Source organism: Limulus polyphemus, unplaced genomic scaffold (genome assembly GCF_000517525.1).
Source record: "Limulus polyphemus unplaced genomic scaffold, Limulus_polyphemus-2.1.2 Scaffold770, whole genome shotgun sequence".
In the NCBI taxonomy this organism is placed as follows: Eukaryota; Metazoa; Arthropoda; class Merostomata; order Xiphosura; family Limulidae; genus Limulus; species Limulus polyphemus.
The window spans coordinates 331,006-348,400 of record NW_013666380.1 but is presented as its reverse complement, the minus strand read 5'-3'; the positions used below and the strand labels follow the sequence as shown (position 1 = coordinate 348,400).

At 33.5% G+C, this 17,395-nt stretch overlaps 1 protein-coding gene across 1 annotated transcript in view; it reads right to left on the bottom strand.

Moving 5' to 3' along the window:
• LOC106460444 (armadillo repeat-containing protein 4-like) overlaps positions 1-17,395 on the bottom strand; it is an 84,962-nt gene that overhangs the window by 45,982 nt on the left and 21,585 nt on the right. The window contains 3 exon segments of the mRNA XM_022387160.1: positions 3,416-3,532; positions 6,574-6,710; positions 15,410-15,519. Coding sequence (XP_022242868.1) covers positions 3,416-3,532; positions 6,574-6,710; positions 15,410-15,519 — 364 coding nt within the window.

The window sequence follows — 17,395 nt, the reverse complement described above, 5'->3', positions numbered from 1 at the left end:
TATTCATCCTGGTAATTACCTTTTTTAATAGTGTGTGGTGTGTTATTCACACATCTGCCACTTGAATTCTTAATAAGTTACAATGAAGCTTAAATGATGGTGAAAATAAATTCTTATATATTAATCTTTAACAGTTTTAGTTAAATTTTGTGTGTACAAACACATTTGATCTAGGTTATACAAATGTTACTTTTTCATGTAAGTTTGAAAAAAATGTTATGTTCCAACACATTACATTAAAGTTCTGATTACCAACTTTTGTGTTTCTAACTCAAAGTAGTACTTCATGGTATTATTTTAAAGACTACCAGCTTTTTAAATTCTGTAATAACAAACAAAAAAGCATACTGTGTTCCCTTTAAGAGTTTCATTTAATTAATCACTGTGAATAAAGTAACTGTGTGTTTTTAGCCATACTGGAGAAATTTAAGCTATAACAAAAAATGTACAATAAAACATAAAACTGTTTTATTGTACATAATACAATAAACAGAAGTTAATAATCTACATTTGATCCTTTTGCAACACTGGCATAACTAAATACAATTTATGTGGTTCTTGTTGTCACCGTAGTTATTTTAGTGCAAAGCTACAGAATGGGTTATTGGCATTATTTTCAACTTGGGGAATTAAGCCCCATATTTTAGTGTTGTCAGTAAACAAACTTACTGCCAAACCACTAGGAGGACTTTTCATTGAAAATATATTTTAAAATGTTAATGTTTTTAATGCTAACAAATTATTGATACAAATAAACATGTCTCCATAACTGTGTCTTACAAAGCATTTAAAAACATAAAGTATGTGTAATTAGTGCTAATTTCTAGAAAGTTCTACTGTAGTCTTTAAGTATGTTTACTGTTAAATGTTACTCTTCTATTATTATATGCATTTCTATATACTTGAAAATTATATTCTCATGTAAACTTAATGTCTCTACTGAAGTCTTCTATAATTGATTTTCTGTAATTATTTTCAAATTCAATGTTGATTTCATATCAAAGAAGCAACCTTTACCTTGAAATATGAACTATATAATTGTTTTCTCCATAGGATATTTCATTACAATAAGTTTTTAAATGTATGTTAGTAGAATGAGACACTTGTTCAGTTCATACTTAAGAAAGATTCCTGTATATAAATATATTGAAAAGTTTCATCACTGCATCACCTTTAACCAAAAACATTATAACCAAAACACAGAACTTTTTCTTGGCTTTAACATGTTTTAAATACCTGTTTGAAAATTCTTAGTGTATTTCAAATGAGTGCTTGGAAATCATACGACTGATACTCAGTGCATGCAAAACTCACATTTTCTTCCAAGATAGTTTAACCAGTGTGGAAAATGTATATTGTGTAGATTCATAGATGTATATTATGTTGTTATATAACATTTCTAGCTTTTTACTTAATCACACGCAGATACGTACATCGGAAAGTTTAATATGAATAGTTTGTTTAGTGGACTACGTACATAATTTGTAAACATGATTATAACAAAGAACAAATGTTTCTTCTGTCTGATAGGTTAACCACCATAGTTGTTCACACAGTTCAATGAGTGAACTGTGTACAAATATACATAAAGTGTTAAAAATGCTGCACACCTTTGTTGAATATAATGGTGATATCTGTGCCAATCACTGAATACAGGAATACGTCTTGGCAGCATACATTTAAAATAATCATGCTTGTATAGTCTTAAGCATATACATTTTTAAAAGCTTTTGCCACCATAGTGAACTGAGTAAAAATTAGTTGAGCTATACACACACATAGGGATACCTATCACTTATGGTGAATGGCTAATGGAAACGTATGCATAGATTTATATCTCCTACGCAGTGCAAGACTTAGAGATTTAAGGGCTGAGAGAGCAAATATCGGAGGTAAAATTTATGTTTACATATTTTTTCTACATACTTTACCATAATCTCTATCAAGCACAATTAAACTATAAAGATTATTATTTTACTGATCCTTCCATATGCTACTGAAAAAACTAGGAAACATGCCTGAAAATAATCACAGTTTTCTCAGATACCATCTTTATGCTAAATAGTCCATTTGCTAATATTCAGCTTGGTATTTCTCAACTAATATTTTAGCAAGCTTTTTCTCCTTAGGCAGAAATAAGCATTTATGAAATTGGAAATGCATTCTATCAATAATTTACTTTCTGTTTACTAAATTTTGTTTAAAAAAATGACTGAAAGATAGATTTACCTAATCATTACAGAAACAGAACATGATTAGACAAATATACTTAAATTTACAGAATTTAACCAATCACAACATGCCACACACTTGATCATTGGCAATCACTAAAAACAAAAGTAAAACAACCTTACATCATCACTTTTCCTTCTAGAAACAATATTTCCAAGATCTAAAAGAAATATTAGCATATCAGATATATAAAATTATAGCAAGTGATTCAGTTAATAAAACAAAACTGTGTAACAATAGTAGTAGCTAACTCCATATTCTAATTGTTGCTATTTCTGCATTTCAGAAATTATGTTGTGCATATGCAGTAAACTGTAAACAACAATCAGTCATCATCATGTAACATTTTGGAATATTAGACCAAAAATAAATGATGCTACTTTTATCAAAAACAATATTTACAAAATAATGATTCAATAAGAAAGTACCAAATCCTGACAAAGAAACTTTGTTTTTGCAGATTATGATACTTGAAATCTAATTTCTATCATTATTTCTTTTATGTTTAATTTATCAAAAGCACAATGTAAAATTATTTTTGGATTTCTAGTTTAATGTATTGTTACGTCTCTGGTTGTTTGTTAATTTCCGGTATAAATTCTTCCCGAGAAACTTCAGCGATACAAGTCCTTTCTTAAATAAAACTAGTTTATTCTTTCTCAATACAAATTTGCAATACACAGAATTTCCATGGCCACTTTAACTTAAACACACGCTATAATTCACAACAATTCACACACTTTACTTACGGTCACTACCGCTCACTTGACACATTTATCTGTCTCTATATTTCTCTATCTGCAATTATCTCTCTGCTTTATTTGCCAGGCTTATATACTAAAACAGAAGGCACCTAGAAAAGACTAGAGTTGCCAGGAAAAGTCAAGATCCTTCAAGAATCTCATGATGTGTCACTAGCATCATGTGACTTCCGCTGTCATAACAGTATATAATAGTTACACAATATATACACTGACAATAATATGACAAATACTTTACTTATAGCAGTATGTTAAGGTATTTAAATGTTTCATTGATCTTAAAAGCTAATCTAAATAAAGTTCAATGAGTAATTCAAGTTAGTTTGATAAGAGCAAAAAATCAAGTACAAAGATAATTACAGCTATTATTAACTAATTATTAATACAGTAGTTAATTGAAGACTCAAAAAACCCTTTTATACCTTTTTGTTGACTGTTTCAGAAAAATGCAAGTTCTTTTCTTTCAGTAACGTGGTGAGATCTCGATATAATTCTCCATCTTTCTCATACTCTACACTTCCAGATGTAATATCATAGCCCTGAAGTTTTTAAGAATGTATATTTAAGACACTAACATACATGAAGAGTAACAGCTGGCAAGCATAGGAAACTGTACAAAGCACAAAATGGAGTACATGGTAAAACTTTTACAATATTCAGTAACATACAAAGCAAATGTCTTATTTCAAAATGAGTACTTTAAAGTTTCTGTGAAAAACAACTTAGGGAACAAGACTTCAACCCAGGACATCTGGCTAACAGAGTCAGTGCTCTACTACTAAGTTATTAGAAAGTACAAACTGTCCCTGTCAACTTTCACTTGCATAGCTTTTTACTGTAAATATGATCACCATATTATGTTGTGATATGTACAAAGACCAAGTCATAACTCTGTTAGCCAGAAGTCCTGGAGACATTTTTGACTCATTGGCTTTTTCACTTATAACCTCATGTGAAATATTGTCCTTTCATTGTTTCCTTGTGTCCGATTCATTTATTTCTTAGCACAGTCTCAGTTAATTTTAGAGTAATTCAGAATTACTTTGCAATTTAGCTTGCTGAACCTCCCATTATATGGCAGATCTACCTTATTTACTCTTTTGGGATATCAGTTTACCTGAAAATACTACATGTATACTCATATATGCTAACATTATCTCTTTTGCTGATGGCTAGGTTCTGCAGAATATTTCTGAGTGTATAGTGAACCATAAGTGTACTGTACAGCCAAGTGAAAGTCAGATTCAGCTGAACAATATAAAATGGAACTGCTTCAATAATGTGTTGAAAAACATTTGTAAAGTTAGTCGACCCATTATAATTATGGGTCACAACACATGGAAACTAGTTCGTAACAACCATTACTACCAAAACCTGTTTAGAGATATAAAAGAATGTTGATCTCAATAATGCTATTGGTCACAACACATGGAAACTAGTTCTTAACAACCATTACTACCAAAACCTGTTGAGATATATAAATGAATGTCGATCTCAATAATGCAAGTTTTCCCCAGCTGACTGACTCGTATTGTTCATGAAAAATTAAAATACAAACCTGTAATTCTTGAATTTAATTTGCCAAAGTAAAGCAAAGCAATGTAAAACTTCAGATTATTATTAAAATCATATGAATTGGTAAAGAAATTACTCAGCATACATTAAAAAACAGTTGAAATGTACTTAAAATATCTTCAGGATAAGTTACTTGTTTGTAGAAAATACCACAGCCTCTCTGAAATTTAATACACGGATTGTAAAGCTGGATTTATTAATTATTTATATTTAGGATTGATATTACCTACTACAGAAAAAAAACCTTCATGAAGTTTTATTTACTGATATTTTTGCTTTTTCTCAACTGTATTTAATGGCATAAAATAATATTAAAAATGACTGCTATGTAAAAAGAGTTAAGATACATTTAAATGTATGCACTCATCAGTAACAATAATAAAAAAACATCATTGATTTAAAATCCTACATACTGACCCCTTTACTGGAAACAAGATGTTCATGCATTTGTAACTTTTTAATCCAATTTACTTTCTAAAACAGTATTTTTTTTGTATAACTAGTTTTGTATACACACATAGCATGGTCTTATTAAAAAAACAATGAAATAGTATCACTACTTTTCACTGAATATAGACATTCTCAAAACATAATAAAAAGCATATCAATGTACTCAATTAATAATAACATAGATCATAAAGCAATCATTATCACTTCAAAAGTTAATAACAAATGAACTGCATTATTTTGTTCATTTAATTTTGGCTGAAGTATATTATAAATAAAAGAAAGTTTATTGATCAATATACTTCAAAGTTATATGATCAAAATAGTGACATCTTGTAATAAAAACATACATCACATACACACACTGAAATATCTTGATGAAACTCTTTATGTATTTTTTACTTATTTATAATAAGTATGCAACAGTTATGTTAACTTTAACATCTACAGAAAAATAGCATTATATAATACCATATTCTTACCTTGAATGATGTTTTAAAAACGTTTTTCAAACAATTAAACCACAAATAAAACATTTCACACATAAAGGAGAGACAAATAAAACTTTCATAGTAATTATAAAGTAGGAAAGGTAAAATGAATCCTAGTAAGTGAAGTATCTGAAGAAGTACACATAGGACCCATGTGACAATGGGGATACACCATCTACCAGATTTAACTTTTATTTGTAAGACTCACATATGAAATAAAATTAGAACTAAAAACTGAACCATCTATACATTTTTTAAAGGTTGCAATGTAGGAGTAGATGTGGATTCTCAAACCCATAATGTTCCATATATACAGCTATCGTTAAGCCAAATGATGGAAAGTAGGTTCTTTAAAGAAAGAGCAAAGGAAGGACTTAAGGGAATTAAATATACAGATTACTACAATTGGTTTGCTGGATAAAGTAAAACCTTTCTCCTGGAGTTTGCATTCCAGTTTTCATATTAGTGACACATCTGCATGATAAAGTCTAGGATTTTTAAGTCAATAATTAATACTGTTAATGTCAGAAAAATTTATAAATTATGGAACATCAGAATGGTTCGGAAATACTGCAGACAATATGGTATTGTTTCCTTGTTAAGAAATTATTAAGTTATTCATTAGCATTAGAAACAATTCTTTGTTTAAACACAATGTACATTCTTTGTTTTCATTCTACAAAACAACAGCTTGTTGAGTTTATAACACATGGCATATGCAACATTGCTTCATCTAATACAAGTTATCCCTTCATGGATTTCAAGGATACTTTTCAATCCTTTAGTCCTCTTGATCATACTAAGAATGAGGTAGATGCTTCATAACCAGAAAACAATAAAATTACATTTTTAAACCATTTGCTGATCAAATCCAAAATTACAAGTGTTTAATTCGTACAACTGTTGATGAAGATAAATTTCAAATAAAATAAAATTAATATGATAAATCAAAAATGAAACTAATAAAACCAAAAATACCTTAAAATTATTATAACTATTATAATGGGTACTAAATTTTAAGAACTAAAAACTTTTGACTTAAATTCTAAACTATGACAAAGTCTTACCTTGTTCTGAAAAACTCCAGCTGTTGTGAATGTAACACAAAATGGAGGATCATCAAAAGGTTTAACTACCACATAACAAATGTCACCATGAACTTGCCTCCATAATGGAGCTCTACAACCATTATTAGATGTATATTCTAGGAAGACAAAACATGTTATCAAAATATGATATCATATACCAAGTTCTCATTATCTTCTAGTGTTTGATAATTATATGTTCTCACAAAGTCTGGGATAAAAATGTTAACTGTAAATTTCTGTACCCTAACGAATAACTTTCACTACTGAAAAATAATTTGGAGTAAACCATATATATTATTTATGCTGTATAAATAGAAACTAAATCTCACTTAATTAATTCTGGTTACTGTAACTTCAAAACATATTGAACACCTTTTTTTTTCATGAACATGATTTAAAAAACCTTCAGACTCCAAAAAACCTTCAATTCATGGAACTTCCAAATAACTTCAAAATTTTTTTACTATTCTAGTCATTTTTATCAACATCTTTGTGATTAATTGTTTTTTTCTGTTGCATTGATATCAATGAAGTTTCACATTTTACCTCTTAATTAATAATTTTCATCAGTAATGTTTTCTTTTATGTATTTTTATCAAATTTTCATCCCCTAGAAGTGGATTCCTGTATGTGGTGAGGGGACCTCCCAGGGAAGTTTCTGTATTTTCAATTTACCTTCTGTGGGATCTGAACATTCACCCACGTTTTTGAATTCCTGTAGATGGGTGGCCTTGGGGTGGTCCACTCCAGGGTCAATTGGCTGGTCCTCTTGGGCTATGATCAATGGGTGTTGTGGACATTGTGTGTATGATGCTGGTGTTTGGGTATAGTGCTCGCGAAACCCTGGCATTGCTGCAATGTCCTTATTTGGCATTATAGTACATCCCCTCATTGGACCCCATGGTGGGTGGGGTCAGTGGGCACTGAATCTCTCCTTTTATTATGGATCCCCCAAATCCTAAAAAAAAAATAGTAAAACTTTGCTCATTGGTAAACAACCATGCCTTGAATACTCTGAACAGCAGTCTCCACCCTAGTCTGTACCCTTACCTCGTTTTTTTATCATGCATTCTTTGTCAAAAAAAAAACTTTCGGGTAAATGTCTCCCTTTTTTATTCAGATGTGATTAGAGGGGCTTGCTGGCTCTCCAAAGTCAGTCAAGAAGCTACGTTCTGGGGATATCTTGGTGGAAACATCTACACCAAAACACAATGAACTCCTCTTGAATTCGAAGGTCATTAGGGATATACCCATTGAGGTTACTCCCCATGCTAGTTTGAATTCCTCATGAGGAGTTATTGTTCAAAGGGATTTGAAAAACATCCCCGAGTCGAAGATCCTCACTGACTTCTCCAACCAAGGAGATTCTGCAGTGCGACTTGTCTCCATTAGTAAAGAAGGAATTATGCTGCCTACCAACATTCTTATCTTCACATTTACATCGCCACGTCCACCTGCCGGTTTCAAGGCAGGTTATTTGAACTGTAAGGTACGGCTATATATTCCCAACCCTCTCAAATGTTTTCAGTGTCAGCGGTTCAGTCATTCAAGGGCATCTTGTCATGGTTCTGTGACATGTGCTCGTTGTGATGGCAAAGATCACAACACTTACGAGTGAGAACTGGACCCTTACTGTGTTAATTGTAGTATTTCCCAACCCTCTTACTATAGATTTTGCCCTAAGTGGGTGGAGGAGAAAGAGGTACAGCATTTAAAAATGGTTAACAATATTTCTTACCTTGAGGCTAGGAAGTTATTGTCCCCTACTCCATCTTGGACATATGTTGCTGCACTACACTCCATTGCTACAGTGGGAGTGCAGACGGACCTTTCCGTGCCTCCATCAGAGTCTTTTTCACACCACGTGAAAATTTTTTTGAAATCCATGGATAAACGAATTGACAAGTCCACGTTTACTCCTATCTCTGTCTCCATCATTCCTTCCAGTGACTGCCCGGGTCCACATTCTTCGTCCCCGGCCTCTGGTGTCTGCTCAGGTCCTTCTTCTTTGGCCCCAAGATGCAGAACGATTAGCCGTTCAAGCCCTCAGTCACTAGAATCTAAATCTAATGACAGAGATCTGCCCACTCGACCAAGGGCAGGATCCATGGAGGTCAACAGACCTCCTTCTAGTAAAGAAATATTTCATGGTCGTAAACAGAAGGGTTCTCTGCCCAGTTCTACTCCACCTATGTAAAAATGGCCACTTTGATACAGTGGAACTGTTGAGGTTTTTGTTCTAATCTGGATGGCAATAAGGCCTTGATCGATTCCTATCATCCCGTGTGTCTTTCCTCACAGGAAACATTCCTGAAACCTACCAATAGAATCACCTTTCGGCAGTTTTCTTTATACCGGAATGACAGGTTGTGTGATAGACTGCATGGAGGTGTGGCACTGCTGATCAATCAGCACATTCCCATCTTGTCTGTGTCACTCAATACACCCTTGGAAGCCGTAGCCACCTGTGTTTCCTTGGGTCTGTTCTCTCTACCTGTCTCCTGGAGAAACCTATGATCAATCAGACCTTGATGCTCTCATTGAACAGTTTCCATCTCCTTTTTTAATCCTGGGAGACTTTAATTGATACAATCCACCCTGGGGTGGTGCTGATATTAATGGGAGGGGTCGTTTCACAGAGTGTATGCTCTCGGATCATAATCTTTCTCTCTTCAATACAGGTTTTTATATTTATTTTCATTCACCTGGTCAGTCTTTTACTGCCATTGATCTATCTATCTGCTCCCCTTCACTTTTCTTGGAGGGTTGACAGTGTCTCACGTGGAAGTGATCATTTTCCTATCATTTTGAGGGAGATTGGCTGTAATTGATACCACCCAACCCGAGTGTCAAGGTGGAGGTTGTACCAGGCCAACTGGCTCTATTTCACCTCTCTCTCGGAACTTGATCCTGCTATTGTTAGTCTTCCATGTATTAATGACTGCATGGAGGCAATAACTGATTGCTTCATTCAAGCAGCTGTTCATTCTATACCTAAAACCTTGACATGTTTCCCATGGTATCCTCGTCCATGGTGGTCTCTCGCCTGCCAGTGGGCACAGAAGACCCCAGAAATGGGCCTTGGATACTTTTTGTAGGTGTCCCACTCTTTCCAACCACATCACTTTCCAGCGGGCCCATGCCTATGATCGGCAGTCAAATGTCAAAGCCAAAAGGAATATTGGATTAAGTTTACAACTAGGATCTTTTCTACCACCAGTTCCAAAGCCATATGGAACAAGATTCGGAAGGTCAATAGGAGCTATTATTCCCATCCCCTTTCCATCTTGCTATCCAGTGGCCAGGAAGTTGCTGATGTACAGAACATTGCTGATACTCTCAGAGTTTTTCTTGTGCATCCAACACTTCCATTTCTTCCCCCACCTTCTTGGCCATCAAGTCTCAGGCAGAGCAATCACCTCTTTCCTTTCAAGCTGATCATCTCTACGATTATAATCACCTCTTTATACTGGTGGAATTGAAGCTTGCTCTTCATCAGTCTGGAACATCATAGGTCGGACCCAATGACATTCACTGTGAGATGCTGCGCCATCTCTCTCCCGCCTCTCTTGCTCTTCTTCTGGTTGTTTATAACCGCATCTAGCAGGAGAACATGTTTCCTGATGATTTGTGCCAGGCTAATGTACTACCCTTCTCTAAGCCAGGGAAGGATCCCAAGATTCCTTCTAATTATCCTCCAATCACTTTGACTAGCTTTTTCTGTAAGGTCTTAGAGAGGATGGTTAATGCTTATCTTGTTTGGTTCCTTGAATCAAACAACCTCCTCTCGCCCATCCAGTGTGGATTCTGTCGACAGCACTCCACCATAGACCACCTGATTCGACTTGAGACATTGATCAGGGAAGCCTTTCTGAAGAGGGAATATCTTGTTTCTGTTATACTCAATCTGGAAAAAGACTTGTGACACCACCTGGAGGTACAGCATTTTGCGTGACCTCCACTCCTATGGGTTGCATAGCCATCTATCCATTTTTATTCAGAACTTTTTACTCAAAAGGTGATTCCAAGTTCGTGTGGGTTCGACACTTTCCATTCTTTCACACAGGAATTTGGAGACCCTCTTGAGTGTCACACTTTTCAGTATCAAGATCAATTCTATAACTACACAATTTCCTCATGCTGTTGCTCACGGACTCTATGTCGATGACTTCCACATCTCGTGTAGGTTGTCAAACATGAAGTTTATTGAGCAGCAGCTTCAGGCTTGCTCTCAATTGCTTGTTGAAGTGGACCACAGCAAACAGTTTTATCTTTTCTTTTTCCAGAACTGTTTGCTTGCATTTTTGCCACCAATGGGGTTTACAACCCGATCTCAGTGATGTTGTTCTTCCCATGGTTCCTGAGGCAAAGTTCTTGGGGCTTATCTTTGACTGTAAGCTTACTTTTATTCCTCACATAAAGCAGCTACATGTCAAGTGTACAAGGGCACTGAACATTCTCTGTGTCCTCTCTTCCGCCTCTTGGGGGAGAGGATCGATGTTATATGCTCAAGATCTATTGTGCCCACATTTGATCCAAATTGGACTATGGGCCTCTGATCTATGGTTTTGCCAGAACCTCAGCCTCGAAGATGCTGGAACCAATTCACTATCTGGGGCTTCAGCTCTGCATGGGGGGCTTTCCGTACTTTTGCAGTCCAGAGTTTGTACACTGAGTCCCACAAACCTCCTCTTCACCTCCGCCATTTGCAACTTTCTCTACAGTATGCTACTAAGCTTCAATCCTTACCACAGCATCTCACCTGGGATTGTGTCTTTCTTCTTTGGTGGGCTGTGCTCTTTCAGAACAGACAGTCTGCAATTCCTACCTTTGGGCTTCGTATCCAGGCACAACTGGTTGAATTGGGTCTGGCATTGGATGACGTTGCTGTCCCCAATGACCAGCCCATTCCATCATGGCTTATTACCATCCCTGAATGTGACCTTTCCTTGAGTCATCTGAGGAAGGTGGATACTCCCGATTGGATGTACCATCTTCTCTTTGCTAAACATCTTTTGAACCAGTTTTCTCTTCCCATTTATATGGATGGTTTGAAATCAGGTAACTCTGTAGGCTCTGCCATGGTTTGTTATGGCTCAGTGGCTGCTCACAAGATCCTCTCTACAGTTTCTGTGTTCACTGCCGAGTTGTATGCCATTTCTCTTGCCCTGGATCATATAGAAGCTTTGCAGTACAACAATTGTACTATTTAAACTGACCCTCTTAGCTCTCTACTGGCCCTGGAATTGCTTAATGTTAGTTCTCACCTCATTCTCATCAATATTCAACAACGAATGGCCCATTTTTCTCTATCTTCTGTTTCCTTTCAGCTTTCTGGATACCTGGCCACATCGATATTCACAGGAACGAGCTTGCTGACACCATAGCTAAGTCCATCTGCTCTGGTGCCGTCACAGTCGTGCCTGTCCCATACATGGACTACAGTCCTGTATTCAAGATGCAGCTTTATGCCAGTTGGCAGTCAACTTGGGGTGTGCAACATCATAACAATCTTTTCCAGAACAAAACCTTCTGTTGCTCTTTGGCCATCTTGTTACTGAAAGGATTAGAAGGAGGAAGTTATCCTAGTCAGGCTATGCCCTGGTCACAGTTTTTTAACTCATCATTTTCTTTTATCTGAAACTGATCCACTAATGTGTGGCCTTTTTGACACTCAAGTCACGATAGCCCACATTTTATTGTCATGCCATCGTTATGACTCTGAGCGATGGCACCATTTTAGGCATGTGTTTTCTAAGGGTTTGGCCCTGACATTGAATGGTTTCTTTGGCGATGGTGACACTGTCCAAATTGATTGTATTTTTAAATTTTCATGAGCCCTTGGTCTTTTTAATTCTATTTAAATCTATTATCTGAATTTTGGACATTATTTAGTTTCAACTCGTTTTATTTTTACATTTTATGACAATTTTACTTTTACAGATTTTACCGGTTGTTAGATGCAGATAGCCTAGTTGCTTTGCACCCAAAAGCGCCAAACAACAAACAACCAAATTTTCATTTTATATAAACATTGTTTTTTAAACAGACATTGATGTAAGGCACAAATGGTATACTCATTTGAATTAACTCATTCCAAAAGCACCTGGTAGTAGTGACAGAAATTATTCTTGTATAATAATAATTATCCTTGATATTTATTTTGTTCACACATTTTTGTAAAGTGTGTACTTAACAGTTCTGTTCTAACAATACCACATTGAAAAGTTAGTTATCATTACCATAGCTGTACATCACTAAACAAGTTCCTCTTGAATATCTTTACCTTGTGAGCCTAACAAAAGCTAAGAAATAAAACCATATTATAGTTCAATGATAGAAAAGTAACAGAAAACTATATACACTAGTCAGGATGAGTTTGATAATTAAATCAGTAGTGAATGACAGACAGAATATATTTTGTTGATAAATTATTTAATTTGTCCTTTATTTTCTAATGTTTCCAACAATAAGGTATTTTTGAAAGAAATTAAAAACAAATATTCAAATAATTTCCACCATGGAATCATAAATCCATTTAAACTCTATTACTACTTTACAAAATACACATAATTTGTAGGGTTTAATCTGGCTTTTCATACTTTTTCACCAAATGATTTTTTGCCACTTATAAATTTTTTAAACCAAAAAATTTTAAGTCTATATTATACGTTGTCAAACTGTCACGTTTCAGTTTTTAAGGGAGTCAGTACAAATACATTACTGTGACTGAATAAAACTTAACAAATTTTAATTTAATAGATATTTATTTATTAGCAATAATTCAAACTGCAAAGTTTCTCATTTTCTTTTAAATCTATTAAGGCCAACGAGCACCTTCAATATGTCAAGAAAACCTGTATATCAAATTTTGAAATTCAAGTAAAAATAATAATTCTAACTCTATTTCAACAATTTAATGTAATCAATATTTTAGCATTTTCCCTCATTTATTTGGTATAATTCATGAATAAAAATGAAAAAATTTCTGAGGAGTCTTGCCTGTAACTAATGCACTTGTTAATCTTTTTAGAATATTTCTGCCTATCCCAAAGTATAGCTTTAATGCTAAGAAACTCTCTCTCCTTTAGAATATATTATCCATTTCTTTATTTGTAAGTGTTTTCCTTGTCGTTTTTGTACAAGCTGCCTTGGTTGCCACCCTTTTATGATGTCACATCAAGTAGTTTTACCTTTTACAACTGAAACAGTTTGTGAAATAGCTATAAGGAAAATTTAAACATGAGTGGGTAGAGCAAGAATTAGTAGTTTCATATCATAGTATAGTAAATAAAGTGATGTTAGCAGGTGTTTTTGTTTTATAGGAAAGTTGCTAGTCAAAGTTCCTGTAGCATTGACCAAAGGCATTCAATGGGAAGTTTTGAAGACTTAGTAACAGCCCATAGAACTGGGAATTTTTATAGTTTCTTTAGACATTCTTTTTGTTCATGTTAAATTATATCTGTCTAAAAGCTTCAGAAATTTTCTTTGATCAGAAAACATCTGATAAGCTTAGGTTTAGTCAGTACAGTAGGTGACAGCAAAATATTCTGATGGCTCAAACCCTTAATCGTTGAATATCATTTTTATCTTCATCATATTAAAACACCTTACATAAATTGTCTAGTAAAACATGTTTTTGTTATCAGATTATCAGTTTGTGTGATTTATATTGTACATATTTACTTGAGGTCAACACGGAATTACTGCATATTTTCAAAATGCGATCATATGTCATATTGAAGTTAGTGGTTCATAAAGTAGGTAATGTTCAGGCTATCTTTCAAAGTGCACAGGCTACCAATATCATTAACCACCCTATAAAATGAAAAAAAAACATAAAATATAGCCACCAGGTATTTCTAAACTTGAACACTGCAAAGTTGCTAGAGAACACAGATACATGATCAAAATAGATATCCTGCAACACTATCAGCCAAAAAAGTCTAAACGTACTAAAATGGGATATGCACATATTTACTATCTCTCTCTGTATATATATATATATCTATATATCCAGTGCAAGAAATAAAGTATAGATATACCATGGCTGATTTAACTGCACATCAAATACTATACTTGTAGCAAATGCATGGTTTAAGTATTAAAAAACTTTGGAAATTTTGATTAAATATTTACTATTAACATCTTTAAGCTAAAAGAAAAAGAAAACACTATTTTCTCAGGTAACAGAATTAATTCATGTAACCAAATATATTATAATGTAAGACAACACAAACTAAAGATATAGATTTAAAATGGTTTATTCTAACAAAAACATTATATTCTTCAAGTTTTGTCAGATATTCATAAAGGAAAAAATGGCTTGTAAAATCTTATGCATGTCAGAAAATTAAAAAAAAATATTGTAAAATAATAAAAATCCTGTATCCCGAGTGCTTTCGAAAGGTCCACCTTTTGAAAGCACTCGGATTACAGGGGGTTTATCATTTTATATTAAGACTTCATGAACCTACGTGTTTTTCTAACATCATGAACAAAAAATATCATGCTGTGTATCAAGTAGAGGTATTTCTAGAATTCATTTGATCTGAAGTTATAAAATTTAATTATCTGATTTTTATTGTACTATAAGGTGTCAATTACATTTAAACTCCTCACTTGACAGATTAATATAACATACAGTACAAACACTATACACACATGCTATAAGTATATGAGTTTCTACTTAGTGATAAACATTAAAAATACTTTATCTAGTAGGCAAAATGCAATAGCAATATTTTCAGTTTCTTAGATTACTTACTTGTCATTATTATAAGTAACTGTAAAAACTAATATACAAATAAAATACCTGATGTGTACCACAGTGACTGTAAAGCATGTTTATCTTTTGTTGGACCACAGAGTGACTGTAGCAATGCGACTTCCTTGCTTGCACTTTCTGGAGTAAGTCGCACTTGTCTAAAGTAAAAAAAAAAATATATATATATATATATGCTTATGATTTTATATAATGTTTAAGTATTATTAATAGAATTTGTACAACTTTAAGTTTCACAATCAAAAGCTGTTTGGAACCTAAACCAATTTTCAAGGAAAAAAATATGATTATTTGATATTTATATAACAAATAATAACACAGAAATATGTTTATCCACCCTTCTCACATATTTTCATTAATTCTCAAACACAGTTGTCCTTTTCACCATTCATCCTAGAAATAAAGTAAATTCGAAAACAAAATCTCTCTTGTTCTTTCTCATTTATTGATATTTGATTTCTAAGTCATATTTTCCTACATTGATCTACTTTTTGTTGGAAAAAATCTCATACAAGAAACCCACTTGTGCTTCTATGATAAATTATTTATAAATTTAGGCCTTATGATAACTTATGTTTGACACATTTTGTAATTTTCTTTCAACAGTTGGCAACAATACAGATTTAAAAAACTTCATCTTTTATTAGACATTGACTAAGATTAATACTTCAAAGATGCATTAATAAAATAAATATGATTTAAACGATATGTGAATTTTAGAGCAAACTGAGATTACTCTAAATTTTAATCAGAAAATTTTGAGGTCAGAGGAATATGTGCACTTGTTTGACCAATACAATGCATCTATTTTTATTTCTATTTCTTTAATATTATTTTTTTTTAAATACAGTTTGATGCATTATCTACTGTTTATGCCAACCTTTCATTTTCATCACAGAGTTAGTGGATAATGCCTTGAGTGAAATGGAACATTCTCAGTATTTTATTATTCAATTTTCATGTATAATTTGTATATAAAGCTGCATAGTTACATCACCAGTTTGTTAGACTAGATGTATATAAGTATTTTTATGTTTGTCACTAAAAAACTGTAAAATATCATTCAAGAAAGCAAATACACAACCTACCCATAAGTAAATAGACACCAATTCCAAAAAGAATGCTGTTTTATTACATAAACAAACATGAAACAAAGATCATCATTATTGTTTAATAGACCTGCCCTTTACAATATTTAAGAGTGAAATAAAGTTGCACACCTGAAATATAGACCTGTAAGATTGTACCCCACTTCAAGTAAAAATTTGGACGAAGGTGTCCTTAGAAAGTGGTATTGGAATGCTTTCACACAGAATGATCAAGGGTGGACCACATTAATTTGATAGGGTTCATATCTGGTGACTGGCCTGACTTCAGGAGAATGGTAAAGCACTAACTTTCAATTTATCATTTTGTTACTTGAGCTGATTAAGCAGAAGCCCCTATTTTGCATAAAATCACTGCTTTGTCTGGTAAGCTAGTTACAGATATAGAGAAATAAATAGGTCTTTCTCAAGAATGTGATGCATTGAGAAACAGTGACCATCCTTTCACATACCACCAGCTGCCCAAATTGACTCCATACCATAACAAAAATATTGCCATATTTTATCACAGCTAGCAAATGGTTCAATGAAAGTTCTTAGGAAAACAGTCACCAAACACAGGAGCATCAGCTGACAAGAATTGTGCAAATCTGGTTTCACTAGAAAATATCTGTGTCCCAATAGGCCGGAGGGTGTGATAACATGTGATGCCCAACTGTAGACAAATGATGTTATCTAGGAGGGTTGTAGTGATGTGTTTTTCTTCTTAGCATTTTGGGTATTACAAATCTTGTAAATTCAAAAACTAAGCAGTCTATGATACCTATGGGTTTCCTGTAAATTCCTATGGTATATGATTTACGTGTATTAGTAACCATTACATCTAAGATGGAAGTTTTTATTTTTCTATTTACATTGTGAATTGTGTCACAGGATGTTGTTATTCAAGTAATTCATAAATTTATGAATC